Source organism: Diadema setosum, chromosome 3 (assembly GCF_964275005.1).
Source record: "Diadema setosum chromosome 3, eeDiaSeto1, whole genome shotgun sequence".
Lineage (NCBI taxonomy): Eukaryota > Metazoa > Echinodermata > Echinoidea > Diadematoida > Diadematidae > Diadema > Diadema setosum.
The window spans coordinates 43,639,389-43,654,363 of record NC_092687.1 but is presented as its reverse complement, the minus strand read 5'-3'; the positions used below and the strand labels follow the sequence as shown (position 1 = coordinate 43,654,363).

Genomic DNA, 14,975 nt, shown 5'->3' with positions numbered 1-14,975 from the left:
GTCTGGAAATTTTTTTATTATAACTATTGTTCACATTTTGTGTATTTAACAACACTTAACATCGATTATACGGATTCAAATTTTGACAGTGGTTGTTTCTATCCCTAACTCACATTTTAGAACTATTTTATAGCACTAATGCTTTCATCTGCAAATGGTAAATTATGCCTTTAAGGATTGTTTCAATTTTTTCCACGCAAATATTATACATCAAACGTGTATATTATGCGGAATGTCATGGCTTGCGTGCGAGGTTTGAAACAATAACAACAGTATACAATAGCCTCCCCCCCCCCAAAAAAAAAACCAACCAAAACAAAACAAAACAAAACAAAACAACGCACAAAAAACACATACACAAAAGCGTTGTTTAAATGATTTTTGTCATTCGCAGTAAAGGTGATTCTAATTAGTGCTAGGTACACGTGTATATTTGTTATAATAATGTAATAATATTGCAAATAAGGAAAATATCGATATGAGCCGTTATGCTATTACTGCTGTTGATGGTACCATCCGTGTCAATGTGTTTCAGCAGAAGCACATTTTACCCTATACCAGCTGTATACGATAACAGCTTATTGCACATATAAGTTTTTGTGTATATTATTATGTGTATGTGTGTGTATGTTTCTTTTTCTTTTTTTTTTATCCGCTCTACTGACTTTTCCTCATATATAAAGACTGACCTCTTGAAATAGAGAATGTAAAGTGTATATTAACATTCACAGGCACCATGCATGTTCAATTAAAAGTTGATTTTGATTTTAGAAATGGAACACAATCGGATGAACACAGCACTTTGAATTTCATCGCGAAAACTGAAGAACGTTTTGGATATTGAGAGTTTCACGTGTGATGGTGATATTGGTCATGAAAACGCAAATAAATGATGACGTCATCACATTCAAAATCTCATCGTTTGATTACTTCTACTCTTAAAACATCGAAGCATTGTTTTTAATAATTACAACCACTTTCCCCCTATTATGATAGGGTCAGTGTCGTGTTTAGGGCTGCGGCGATTTGAGGATACAACCTATTTGTTTTGATTTCATTATAACAGATTAAGATTTCCACGTACCCGCCAAAGTTATGATAGACTCTGAGACGATGATAGTGTGATCTCTGCCATTATTTGCGACTGTTATCACAGTGACTTTTTCTGAAACTATACAGTAAGCTTTACAAGCGTGTGAACTTCTACTGGTCGTTAAATATTATAGGCCAGAGAAACAACTGAGAGGCAATTTCCGTGTATTTTGTAGGCCTATCTGCGACATGTTTCTTTTATAGAATATTACCACGTTTCTATACAAAGTACATCGTACTGCAAAACACTGTGCTCCATGTATGGAGCTATTATAGGATTAATGAAAATTCGATCAATTTCTTTAATTCTTTTTGTTTGTTTGTTTGTTTGTTTGTTAATTTCCATCTGCGAAGATGGCTAGATAACCCATATTCAGCTACGTTAAGCTGGTCTTCCATGGGGTCCAGTTGGATGTGAGATGGGACCACTTCACCGGGTTAGACACCCTGCTCTTTGCTTGTTTGTTTTGTTTTGTTTGTTTTGTTTTGCTTGTTTGTTTTGTTTTGCGATGAATGAATGAAGCGGGATCTTTTACGTGCGTGAGTTATTACTCTCTCATACACGGGACCTCCATTTTATGTCCTATCCGAGGGATTTTGAGTTTCCTAACAACACAAAGGCCTATATGTTGAGTTTGACTCATGTTTTCACACCAGTGGCGTACTGTAGGTCTGGAAAGCATCGTATTAATCAATGATGTAATTTCACTCGCATCGGATGTCATGGGATCACCCTAACTGTGTGAACCGTGTCATGGTCATAAAGGTAAGTATGCCTGAAAACGACAGAAAACGGATATGACAACGTGTGATAGTATGTGATCGTGTCGCATTAGAGTCCTCGAATATAATTATATAAATGAGTTCTCCAGCCATTTTCCAGTTTCACCCGATGTCATGCGCTGGATCCATGTTTGCTAGACCACAAGTTCTGTCATTGTTCTGCGGATCACTGCTCAAGGCACCATCGACAATTATTACAAATAATGTAAATAGTATTAACGAAAGTAAAAAAGTAAACAAACAACAAACAACAGAACGACATCTTCCTAATGCTGTCTTGCTGTATATACATTCTTGACATTGTGAGATTATTTTGCTCGTCTTTCTTATACACCCTGTATAAGAAAGATTGGTTCAACTTTGCACCTCAAAGGTGCTCCTTTTCTTTATGCTTGAAGATAAACGCACAGTTTTTGTGTGGGTAAAGGTGTCGGCCATGGCACTTGACTGGGTAATCACCCTGCTCTTTGCGATGAATTCTTACATGTATGAGTTGTGATTCTCTCACACAGGGTACCTCCATTTTATTTCCTATCCGATTGGGGACAGAGTGTTATTGCCCCTCACAAAGAGGGGACGGTATGATTGCACCTAACCTTCGACATCGGTAAAGGTACAAAGTTGAACCTAAATTAGTTTTCTTATTGAGAGCGTACAATTAAAATGCAGGCGATCAATGACATTGTTGATTATACAGAATCCATTATGGAGGGTGAAAATGATAACGATGTGACGACGTGTCATGATAGTCGCGTGATTTAATATCATCATAGAAAATTAGTACTTGTATGATATAATACATGTTGATTCTAGTGGTATGTATAAATTAAGGAGGGAGGGCAGTTATTTTCCATGCATTCTTCTGATCAATCATGTTATCGGTAACCTATTCTTATGCAAGCCATTGGACGTATATAATTCCATATCTCCGTATCCTCTCTACGCAACCATGCCCATCATGTGATTGTGATGTTGAACCTTGACCTCTGTTGTAATTGGTGTCCTCCTCAGCCATCCCCAACCACGTGAATAATTATGTCACCTGCTATGACGTCACTGATGGGGTTGCTTGTAGATTTAGAATTTCGTCACTCATTCACATTAGACTATTTAAGTACCTGTACACCCTTATTCATTTGAACTTTGATCGGAAATATTCCATAAAGCGTTCATTGTTGACTTAAGCGCGACTATAAAGCAATGTACACCTTCCACCCGAAAATGGGAGCAAGATTTGTAATTTGAAGAGTCGTGCTGTATGCCGCATTTATTTTGTCAATGAGTAAACGACAGTCTTTGAATACCCGTTAATACTGTAAACACAGAAATATTCGGCATGAAACTTTCGCGAATTGGAGCTGACGGCATTTTAAAACTTTTGCGACACAGCACAAGCATTCATTTCTTTGTTTAGACAAGCACCTTTAACTCTCGCTAATCTTGGCTACTCCCGAAAGTTTCATGCAAGCAAAAATATCTGTTTTTACAGTATTTCTTTTAACCCTGAGCGTCTGCATGTGCCATGGAGCTTCTGTTGGGATTATGGAGGCAACAGATAGAGATAAGAGAACTCGTCTCTTACGAAACATTGATAGGATATCTTTCTTTTTTTTAGAGTAAAGATATTATCAAGATTTGTAACATTCCGCTACACTATGGTCAAACCTGTGTGGCAAAAGCCCCGGGTGATAGGCCGTTGTGTCTTGCAGATGTTACGAAGCATTACACGAGTGAATAATATCAGCAGTGATTAAAGGATTTAACTGTATTGGATTCACCGAAAGGTACCGTCCTATATAAGGTGACGAGCACAGGGAACAGAGAGTAGAACAAGATCGTTTGAAGAATAATGATTTGTCATTACTGTCCTCTGCGGAAAGTTTACCTTGCAATTTAGTCGAAGAAGTTATTGGAAGGGGTTCCATGACATTTGCTTCTGCGACAATATTGCTCCCGTAGAATATCCGTACTCAAAGCCAAATAGATTCTACCCACCCCTACCTAACCCGAGCCCTACTCCTAATCCTCACATCAAACTGTAAATCTCAAACCCTATCCCTATGTTCTTGATGAAAATAATGACTGGAGCAATTGTCGCAGGAGGAAATGTGTCAACATTATTGAAGGGGCATTGTAGCTCCAGATTATTAATCAAGGACCTGACCCAAGTCACTCACTTCCACTCACATGCAATGCAGTGCAATATTCCTCCCTTGAAGAAGACAATGGTCAATATACGACGCACAGTGTTTGAAAGTTTGCGTCAACACAACTTCGATGCAACGACCTACACACGGGGCAAGCATAGGGCAGTTCACACTTATCATTGCATAATATCATTCGGAAAAAAAAAATTGGAACACGGTACAAATACGTATGTCCGATATGGAGCCTCATGATTACCTTTTGTTTTGTGTATGGACGGGCCTATTTGCATCAACGGTTACTGTGCTCAGATCTTGAATTGTAATTTGAGGCGATTATTTTGAATTGTTCCATAGATATTACGCACTGATTGCATGACAAGAGACTTTTCAGCTATTTTTCGTGTTCTTTTTCCCCTCTTCCTCCTTCAGCCTGCTCGTCTTGGTCTCCTGTCTTACTATTTTTGTCGCAAACATGAATTGTTATTATCATACGACGTTTTAATCCCCCCAAATTGACTCGAAGTTTTAAGTTTCGATTGAAAAAAAAAAATCATGTTGTTTGGCACCGTGTAGGGACGCACATTGAAGTTAGCAATCGCAAAGATTTATCGATGACTAGAGCCACGAGGCGTCTTAGGGTGTACGCTCAATCTACGAGCTGCCGGGAACCCCATTTGTAGTTTATAGCGTCATATGCACAAAACAATCAACGTAGTTTATAGCGTCATATGCACAAAACAGTCAACGTAGTTTATAGCGTCATATGCACAAAACAATCAACTAACTCGCAAGTTAACTTGACCTCACCGTCACTCACGATCGGTACCGAGTTCAGTGGTTGTTGTACTACTCTATCGTCCCGTAAATGCCAAGTTTATTGTGAGCGCTGGGTATTATTTCTTTCATTTCTGTGGTTCAACCATCGATTGGGATCCTCGCTCGAAAGGATGATCTTGAGATCATGGCAGTGGGTGCACGTCGCAGTTTAAAGCTTCTGTACAAGCTGATAGACATACTCAAAATCCAGCTAGAGCTTGTAGTTAATTGAATAAACGTCGTGTAAACCTTACATAATGGCTATTCTCAGTGAGTTCATCACGCAATTTATTTTGATATTTGCTCCTTTTGTCACGCAGAGGTTAAAGGTTACTCTGGTCATAACGATGCTAAAACTATGAGCTTTGCATGCATGGATCGTTCCTTTATTATAAGGCATTTAATATCCTTGAGGAACGCTTCCTATGACTGTAATTTAAAGGGTAACACCCCTTCCCTCTCTTCTTTTCTTTATTTATTTCTTTTTTTCCAGCTAAGTGATGAGACAAAGACGTCTGGGAATATTCAAAGCCTGCTGTTTAGTTCACGATCTGTTCAAGGAATGACTTTAAAAGAGCATAACTGCCTTTCAAATTCTATGACCGTCCAGCTTTGATTCGGCCGAGATGAACTCGATAAAGCATGACGAAAGCGGCGCCCTCAATGGGAACTCAGGTGACCGCCATTTCACGGAATGCGCATCTGCGTCGTGGGGTGCCAACGACGGTACGGACGCGCATGACGACGGTACCCGCGAAAATGAGGCAATTCACAGTTCTGATTCTGCCAAGGTCTCCACGGCGACCGAGATCTCTCCTCGAGAGCGCGCCCGAAAGCGCCCTCTAACTGTAGAACTGATCGTCCTCCTGGTATCTGGTGCCTTCGGGGCCCTCGCCACGGTCAACGGACAGTACATACGGCAGAGAATCAGCGACTCGCACAATCACACTGGAGTGAACATGTCCAACGGTGATCTGTGCAGTAGCAACGGGACCGGGGAGATCGAGGAAAAGATCCAGGAGGAAACAGCGCAGTGGACGGTGGCACTTGCCTGCGCTGGCGCCTTTCCGGGAATGTTTTCAACACTTCTTATCGGAACACTGAGCGAGCAGTACGGCAGACGTCTTGCCATCCTACTCCCTACCGTAGGCTTCCTCATAAAGGCTGTCGTTGCACTGCTAGTTGTGAACCTGGAGCTACCACTTGCCGTGTTTTTGGCGGGGGAATTCTTTGCTGGCTTTACGGGAAGCCTGGCGCTCTTCATGGCCGGATGCTTCAGCTATGTGACAGACATTACGGACGAGAAGCAGCGAATGGTGCGGATCGTCGTCATAGAGATTCTGATCTTCCTTGGGATCAGCGCTATGCAGATTGGTCTAGGCTACATGCTACACAGTGTTGGCTTCGCCCTCACGCTGTGGGTGCCCGTCGCCGCGCTGTTGGTGGCGTGCGTCAACGCCGGCGTGCCCGCACTTCTGATTGAAACCGTCGAGGTTGACACGCGGACACAGCCCGCGCATGCGCACGTGAAGAAGGCGTGTAGGGATATCGTACATCTTTTCGCCGTGAAGACAGGTAACGTGAAAGGCTTCGAGGTTCTGTTAACTGTACCCATAGCGGTAAATTTAAAGTCATGTTTATCGTAATTGATGTACATATTCTACCACAAGAGGGCGCCTCCATGACTTTTTTTTTTTCCATTGGCTAATGATCTGCAATTAAACCATCAAAGGTCATTTTACCGGTTGACCCTATGAAGTTAATCCATGGGAGGACATATTTCATACAGACTCTCTGACAAAGTAATGAATGATCAGTACAGACATTGACGGAGGACAAAAAACACGAACCAATACGCCTGCAGGATTGTGCTTCATAATTATGTACATTTAGTGGGTGTGATGTGATTAAGGTATCGCATAAGTGTGACATATAACGGGTAATTTAGTATGTACGGCGAGTGGGATATATAAGGAAGTACATTATCTTGAACGCACTACACTAGATGATATGCAAAACAAATGTATAATTAGTTCCAGTGTATTATATAACCGAATTCAAACAGAAATGCACGAAAGACTATTATGCATTTCGAGTGTATATTGGCAAAATAGTGCATAAAATTCATTTAGTTGCAGTATATACAGTGCATTTATGATGTTGACATAACGTCATTCTCTGTTTTCACAAGAGATACTCGTGCAGGAATGACGAAAAACAAAAACAAAACAGTATTAGTCGTGGGATCGAGAACTAAAACGAAATAAGTGATTGTCACGTGGTAACAATTCGACCAAATACACGTCTTGCTGTGAATGATGAGTATGATATTATAATTAAGTATAGTAAATTTGTGCGATATACAGATTATGTCTAATGAGTGTGATACACTGATCGTGTATAATGAGTGTGCGTGAAACTTTACACCTACAGACAATCGGCGATGTGTCCTCGTTACTTTCCTCACGGTCTGTCTCTTCACGGGGCTTGTAGTCCAAGGTGGTATGCAGATACCTGCCCTCTACGGCCAGGGCCCGCCATTCTGCTGGAAGTCGGTCATCATTGGCTTCTTTGTCACTTGGTCTCTTCTTGTTCCTGGGATTGGTAACGTCCTCTTGGTAGCATTCGGGAGCTTTACATTTGCGCGACGGGGACGTTCAGAGAGAGAGAGAGAGAGAGAGAAAAAAGACCCTGGTCTGAGCATGCGCAAAAACGCGCATCAGACGCGATCTATTTATAGCTCTCGCGCCTGAGTTTTCACTACGCGTTCTGTGCTGTTTTTACGTCCTCTCAGTTTACGACGTAGAGAGCAGTCAGACCGCAACGTCCTGAAAAGCCTTCGCATTTATCGTACGCGTATGCATGGACCTCCCGGACATGAATACGTAATGAGCTGGGAGACCACATTTTTAGAGTGTCTGTAAATCTAAACGACATTATCAATTTTCATGATTTATATATCGATAAAAAGCTGAAGAGTTGTACTTTGATGAAATTCGACCACTTGAAAGGTTATGACATATAAAATATACTGAACAAGGAAATTATAAAACACAAAATTTGCATATTTTCCATTCTTCTTAAGGGGTACACTAGACCGACGAAATTAAGGTGGACCAAAATGGAAGAGGTATAAAATGAAAGAGGAAATATCATTCTATGAAAACATAATGACTTTATGTGGACTGATCCTATGAACGGGTCAGGTTGGCGAATAAATCATTGCGTTGTACAGTTAATTTTTGACGAGATTTCAGTTTGCCGCGAATACGCGTTTCTGATTGGTTAATTCCCTCTGAGTGGAGAGTTGAACGCACCTCGCGGAATGACAGTAAACGTGTACTCTACATAACAGTAATACACTGTGTGTAGATGACAGTGTAGGACCCTATGGTGTGTGTGTGTGCGCGCGCACAATGTGTGTATACGCGCTCAGGTTCAGGCAATTGCAGCTGGTGTAGATCTCCACGTAAACAACAAGAACAACACTCCACTCTGATCGACAGCTCAACTTTGGCTTGAACTTTTTTTTTTGCCGGCACAACTAGATAAAAGTAGAGTGCATTAATAAGTAGCATACAAATCAATAATACCAGAAGTAGCACTGTGTTTGCACACATGAGTTCTTTGGGGCTCTCTTTTTGGTGTTAGAATAATTATTCCTTATTAATCCACTGTATACATCGCTGAGTAATTTATCTAATGATACCCTGGGAGCGCATGTATCTCAAATTGCCACACTATGATTTTTACTCGACGAGACTTTCAATTTTTATTGTTTTCTAAGCGAGGGACCAATTCAGTTCTTAGTGTGCTGTTATAACAGGTATATCTAAAACGTAGACTATCATTCATGTGGTGATTCAACCTATGAACGGGTCGGGTTGGCAATAAATAGAAAGCCTTGTTCTTATTTGTCTCAGGGTCGTTTGGAAAATATCGATATAATGCAGAGATATGAATAATGATATCATAAGCTCATTCTGTATAATGTAAGCATTAAAAGGTGTGATTTATTTCAAATATTCACAAACCATGTCAATTGGTCACGGATAGTAGATCTTCATGTCGCCAATAAGTGAATCTCGTAGACCATGCACTTTGTCTCTGAATTATCTCGCAAAATCTCGGGTGCTGAGAAGGACATGCGCAAAAACCTGCGCGTACGATAAATTTTTGATTTGAGCTCATTAACAGCAGCGTTGCGGTCTGACTGAGAGCTACTTCATGTACCGATCATATGGGGGCGCCATTTTATTTTTTATACGTTGCGTCTCAGCGTAACCTAAAGCTACTTTTCAGCACGACGCAGGGAAGAGGAGAACGTCCAGCTCAAGCGTCGTCTCGTACCTCCGCGCAGCAAATCTAAAGCTCCCTATTTTCCTCAGCAATATGACTGTGTACCAGTCATGTAGGCGCACGTGTACTCGCACGCACACGCATGCGCACACGATGAATACGCGCGCACAGTACTCTCGGTGAATCTGTAACACTGGCGAATGAGCAGAGAATTTGTGCGGGCGGGCGCATAACGGCTACGTATCCGCAGTACGGCGCGTCGGACGAATGTATCCTTAACTAAAACTAGTGACTATAACAGGCCAGGCAGTGGACAAGAGCATGAGAATGCCGCAGCGACACTATCCGTTACCCGCGTTTAAATCCTGGATTCCATGACATTGCTCCTGCGACAATTGCTCCCATTATCTGCAGGCTAAGCCAATCTTGCCCACAAACGTAACCCCAGCTGTAATCCTAATTCTCACATACTAGTATACCTAAATCTAAAACCCTATCAGAACCCTAACCCTAACAATAAGTCCTTAGAGAAAATAAGACCGGAGCGATTGTCACAGGAGTCGTGTCACCGTATTCTGACACTGTTGCGAATTTGTCTGGTTTTCTTTCTTGCAGGCACCGTGGCTGGGGCAGCGATTTTCAAATGCTGCAAGATGGATTACCTGTGGATAGTACAGATCTCTCTCATCAGCGGGCTCCTCAACGTTCTGGTTCTGGCACTTACATTCCTCATTCCAACCACGTCTCTGATTTTCCTCAGTAAGTATTTCGTGGCATACAATTCTCGCACAATAGAAGGAGAAATCAATAGATTCTGTGACGTCAAATGACGCGTTGCCTGAGGGGCAAAAACAAATCACGTGTGTATCAAGCACATAGTCCTAGCGCGTAGTACGCGTACGACATGGTCCGCCTGCCTATCATGGGACGTGGGATGTAACGCTTACCCAAGGGGGCCCCATAGGCAGTCTTTGACGTCACGGGAACCTTATCTATAGGTAATGAATGTTTGAATGTACAAACTAATGATTAAGTAGAAAAATAAAACAATTACGCCTGTGTGACACAATTACACAATACATTGTATTTCAAGTGACAATACGAAAACAAATATATCAATGTCTTGCTAAAGCCAAACAAATCTCAATGATATGATGCGACGGCGAATAGGCAGAAAATCTATAAATAGAGTGTTCAAATTGATGATAGTGGCTTACCGTAAGATTATGTTTCCCCATTTCAGCTGAAGGGTTCCACAGTGAATGCTATGTGTACATGTGTCTAGGAGAAGTGGTCCTGTGTTATTTGTTTATATTTGGGGTTTTGTGTGTGTGTGTGAATGTTTAAATACACACTCCTGTCTTCCACGAGCAAGGAAAAACAAACTGAAGACAAGTGAGAGTCGAGGGAAGTCCTCAAAACATGGACTTCATGGGGGCAATGGGAAAACTATAAAAGTGTTATACTGCCTCTTTTTTTTTTCTCTCTCTCTCTCTCTCCTGCTATCTCACCCTCTAAACACCAGGTACTGTGTTCGGGCTCTTCAAACTTCTAGGCACACCGGTGATACGGACATCACTTTCAACCATCGTAGACGAGAAGGAACACGGTAACTAGCCAGGTTCCCCATTGCCGCGGTTGACTTCGGCATATCAAATGATTATCTCTGCATAAAAAACAAACAAGCAAACAAACAAACAAACAAACAAGAATTAAGGAAAGAAGAAGGAAAGAAAAAAAAAGTTTGATCCCAGTTAGGGGAATAAAGAAGCTCTCGAAGAGCGCACACTACCAAGACCTTTTTGGGACACCTGTTTCACTGAGCTATGCACGCATTGTTAAAAAAAAAAAGAAAAAAAAAAGAAAAAAAAAAGATATAGGTATTGAACATGCTCTAGACGGTCACCATCACAAAACAAAACAAGAAAACCAAACAATATTTATATGATGTAAATATATATTTATCTATTCCTTTCACCACAACAGGAATTTCCATTCATATCTATGCATCTTAACTTAGCGAGTGATATTATGATACAATACATTGTATAATGGATAATTAATACGGACAAACTACCAAAGAAAAAAACAACAAAAACACAGACACATCGAAAAAGACAAAAAAGTAATCGGTTTTGAATGTAACTGGCTTACTTTTTGCTAGGGAGCCCAGCAACTCCGTTTACTAAATGTAGACATTATTAAAGATAATAAAAAGTTTTGGTACCTCAAAAGTTTCCCTGAATTTCCGTGTTTCAGGTTAAAGTATCTATCATATAACTAACACTGTGAGACTAACTCGCCCCAAAGTGCTCTCATTTTTTAGTAATCATGCAATTAACTGCGACCAGCAGCCCCATACGCATAGCGACCAGCAGCCCCATACGCATAGCGTAATGGGGCTTCGCATTGTAGCATTCAGGATCATGACAGATTTAGTATCGCGGGTAAATATTAACTTAAAATCCACAAAATTCTTCAATTTGAAGACTTACCAGTTAAGTTGAGGTATTGAAAACAGGTTTTGGGCAACGTTTGGTTTTGCCAATAGTCCCTTTCTCTTCGAATTGATGACTGAATGTGACTCTGTCGAGAGGACCTTGGGAGAGCTACATACACTGATTACTACGACCAGCGCATACGCACACATCACATGCGAACAGATTTCAAATCCATGAACGGATAAGATGTTTGTGTACGCATGCGCTGGCCGTCAATTCAGTGTAGCTCTCCCAAGGTCCTCTTGACCGAGTCACATTCAGTCATCAATTCGAACAGAAAGGGACTATTGGCAAAACCAAACGTTGCCCAAAACCTGTTTTCAATACTTCAACTTAACTGGTAAGTCTTCAAATTGAAGAAATTTTTGGATTTTAAGTTGATATTTACCCGCGATACTACATCTGTCATGATCCTGTAAGCTACAATGCGAAGCCCCGTTTAGCTATGCGTATGGGGCTGCTGGTCGAAGTTAGCTACACAGTACAGTTAAACTCGCCTAAGTCGACGTCGCATATGTCGAATAATCGCGTAAGTCGATGATTTTAATAAGTCCCGATTTTTCCCCATTGACGTACGTGTATTAATTCACTCACAAGTCGAATTTTGTAAGTCGAATACTCGCCTAAGTCGATGAAATTCCAAGAACACTTTCACAGAAAAACCATTGAATTCACTGTGCCTAAGTCGAATAAGATTTTATCGTGTAGTAAATCACTGTCATTTATTATTCATTATTTATTACTCATCATTATTTTGTTTGTCAGATGAGTTTGAGGTGACAAAAAAAAAATGATCTAAAATCAAAATTCAAAGCGATCGAATGTACCTCTCTTCGTATTTGGAGGTCCGCTGGTACAGCCCTGTCAGCTGTCGCGCTACTACGTACAGCGTTCGTACAGTACACATGCGTTCATTTACATGTACAGTATTGAGCTTGCAGTGTACATGTAGCTTGGCATTTGCAGCGCTGTGCAGTGGAGTGGTATAATGGATGAAGCTGCTGAGTTTTCAAAGCGGAAAGTAGGGGGAAAGTTACGGGCACAGGTAAATCAGAATTGCACCTCTACACGCATTTCAAGCCACGGTATGGTAAACTGGAATCAATCACTGCTCAAATATCGTTCATATTCACTTCCCCAAGGTTTAACAAGGGTGTAAAGTAATCGGACCTGTGCCAATACTAATGCACTGTCCATGCAAAGTTAGCCGCGGCCCTGCTGGGCGACCCGTGCTGCGGCACACCGCTCCAGCTCTCGGCTCCAGAGTAGACAACATACATGTACATTAAACATACATGTACGTACCTGTGGTGAAACTGTAAGTCGATTTTTTTTCGACTTACGCACAAGTCGAAAATCGCCTAAGTCGATGTGTTTTGCTCAGTCCCGAGAAGATCGACTTATGCGAGTTTAACTGTATGCGTATATGGGGCTGCACGCTGCTGGTCGCAGTTATCCCGCACAATACGTGTACTACCTCGCCGCCGCCGTACGGCGGCGGCTCTGGTACGAAACCATTATTGAATGATTACTAAGACATGAGAGCACTTTGGGGCGAGTAAGTCTCACAGTGTTAGTTATATGAAAGGTACTTTAACCTGAAACACAAACTAAGACAAGGAAATTCAGGGAAACTTTTGAGGTAATACCAAAACTTCATATTATCTTTAATATTGTAGTTCTTCGCGACCTGTACTTTGTAGTTTTGTTTATTTTTCCTGGGGGATAAAACACCCTCATGGACTACATCGTCAATTATGATCGTATGTTTTTGTTTCTTATTTTTTTTTTATTTCCGATTAAACAAAGGCGCCCTCTTTGCCAGCCTAGGAGTAACAGATGGATTGACCATGTTCCTGGCGCCAGTCATGTTTAACGCACTCTACAGCGCCACCTTGCATTATCTTTCTACCGCGGTATTCTTCATCATGACTGCCCTAATGATTGTACCAATGATACTGACTGGGTGAGTTCTGTGATGACCTCATGTCGCTTTATTTTTCTTTGTCTTTTTTTTTGTAGACCACGCCCTCTCTGTCTTTAATGGTTAAGTTAAGATGATTTTTCAGTGGCTGCAAAGGAAATTACGACATGGCTTTGAAATGCAAGCAACAGCAAATTGCTGTGGTCTGTGGAAATGATGCGACCGACTCATAAGCAATACCTATGCTGCTGCAATATGGAATCAAAGATCGTACACAATACGATCTTTCGTAGAATCATGTTACAACATTAGCATACAAGTTCAACGCTGAGAGCGGTAGCTGACTTCTCCCGCGCTCTCGCTTTCACCCTTATTCTGTCACTCGCGGGATGTTTGTCTATTTTTGTTGTTGTTGTTGTTGGTTTTTTTTGTTTGCTTGATAAGCTATGTATTTTTCATGATGTTATTGACCGCATGATATTCTGGGGGATCCCCCCCCCCCCTTCTCTCTCTCTCTCTCAGTATTATTCAATGCAAAAGACTGGGAAGCAAGCATGAAGACCGGCCTCTCCTGGTAAATGAGGATTCCGACTGTCAAGAGCGCCCCCTTATTCAGTAATTGCGCAGTCCCATGCTTCCGGTGAAGACTTACGCCCTCTATGCTGGATGTGTGACGCTCTACTGAGACGCCAGCAGGACCTAGTCGGGACGCGTTTTTTTTTTTAAAGACGGCACAGATTGGGGCATGGCGCGTATTAAACCTATGGGAAAAACGTTGGGTTAGGGTTTATGGCTATGATTAGGGTTAGGGCTAGGGCTAGGGTTAGGGTTGGGGTTAGGGTTAGGGTTAGGGTTAGGGTTTGATGGTTAGGATTAGGATTAGGGTACGGTTTAGGGATAGGGTCCCCAATCTGTGCCGTCTAAAAAAAAAAAACAGCAGTCGGGACTACGTCTAGTTCGTCATGTGTTACACTAAACAGTGTCAGGCATATTGGTTAGATAGCATGCGGATGTCCATTTCTACCAGATACACACACACACGTGCACATACAGTCAGACCCATCATGCTGCGCTGTATATGCGTTTTTTCCCCTGAATACCGAATTTTCGTTCTAGCCAAACAATAAAGTGTGTAGACATTATACTTGACAATAATTTGGGGACTTGCATTTTTACCTTGTTCTAACGAAAGTTTCGTTATAACCGTGTTCTTTTATTACATTGGTGCACTGTAAAACAGCCAAACCTAGTCTCAGGACCGTTCGTCTGTTGTACCCACGTGTCCATAGGGACTACATGGAAATTCCTCCGGCAAGAAAACGTGTATATTTGGTTATGATAGGATATGACATGCCGTGAAGCGTGATGCCTTCCCCTGAGGAGAATTTCCAGCTGGGAGAGAGCTCTCTCAGT

General features: G+C 41.5%; 1 protein-coding gene across 1 annotated transcript; it reads left to right on the top strand.

Moving 5' to 3' along the window:
* The first annotated feature begins 5,464 nt into the window (after positions 1 to 5,464).
* Positions 5,465 to 14,247, top strand: LOC140226406 (proton-coupled folate transporter-like). Its single transcript, XM_072306880.1, has 6 exons — positions 5,465 to 6,413; positions 7,272 to 7,442; positions 9,753 to 9,896; positions 10,663 to 10,746; positions 13,448 to 13,604; positions 14,085 to 14,247. Exons 1-6 carry the CDS (start codon positions 5,465 to 5,467, stop codon positions 14,179 to 14,181), a joined length of 1,602 nt encoding a protein of 533 aa, XP_072162981.1. The 3' UTR covers positions 14,182 to 14,247.
* The last annotated feature ends 728 nt before the right edge of the window (positions 14,248 to 14,975 follow it).

Coding starts and splice junctions, on each gene's coding strand:
- LOC140226406 (XM_072306880.1), top strand. CDS start 5,465: ATGAACTCGATAAAGCATGACGAAAGCGGCGCCCTCAATGGGAACTCA. Junction 9,897..10,662: donor CACGTCTCTGATTTTCCTCA/GTAAGTATTTCG, acceptor TCTAAACACCAG/GTACTGTGTTCGGGCTCTTC. Junction 13,605..14,084: donor GTACCAATGATACTGACTGG/GTGAGTTCTGTG, acceptor TCTCTCTCTCAG/TATTATTCAATGCAAAAGAC.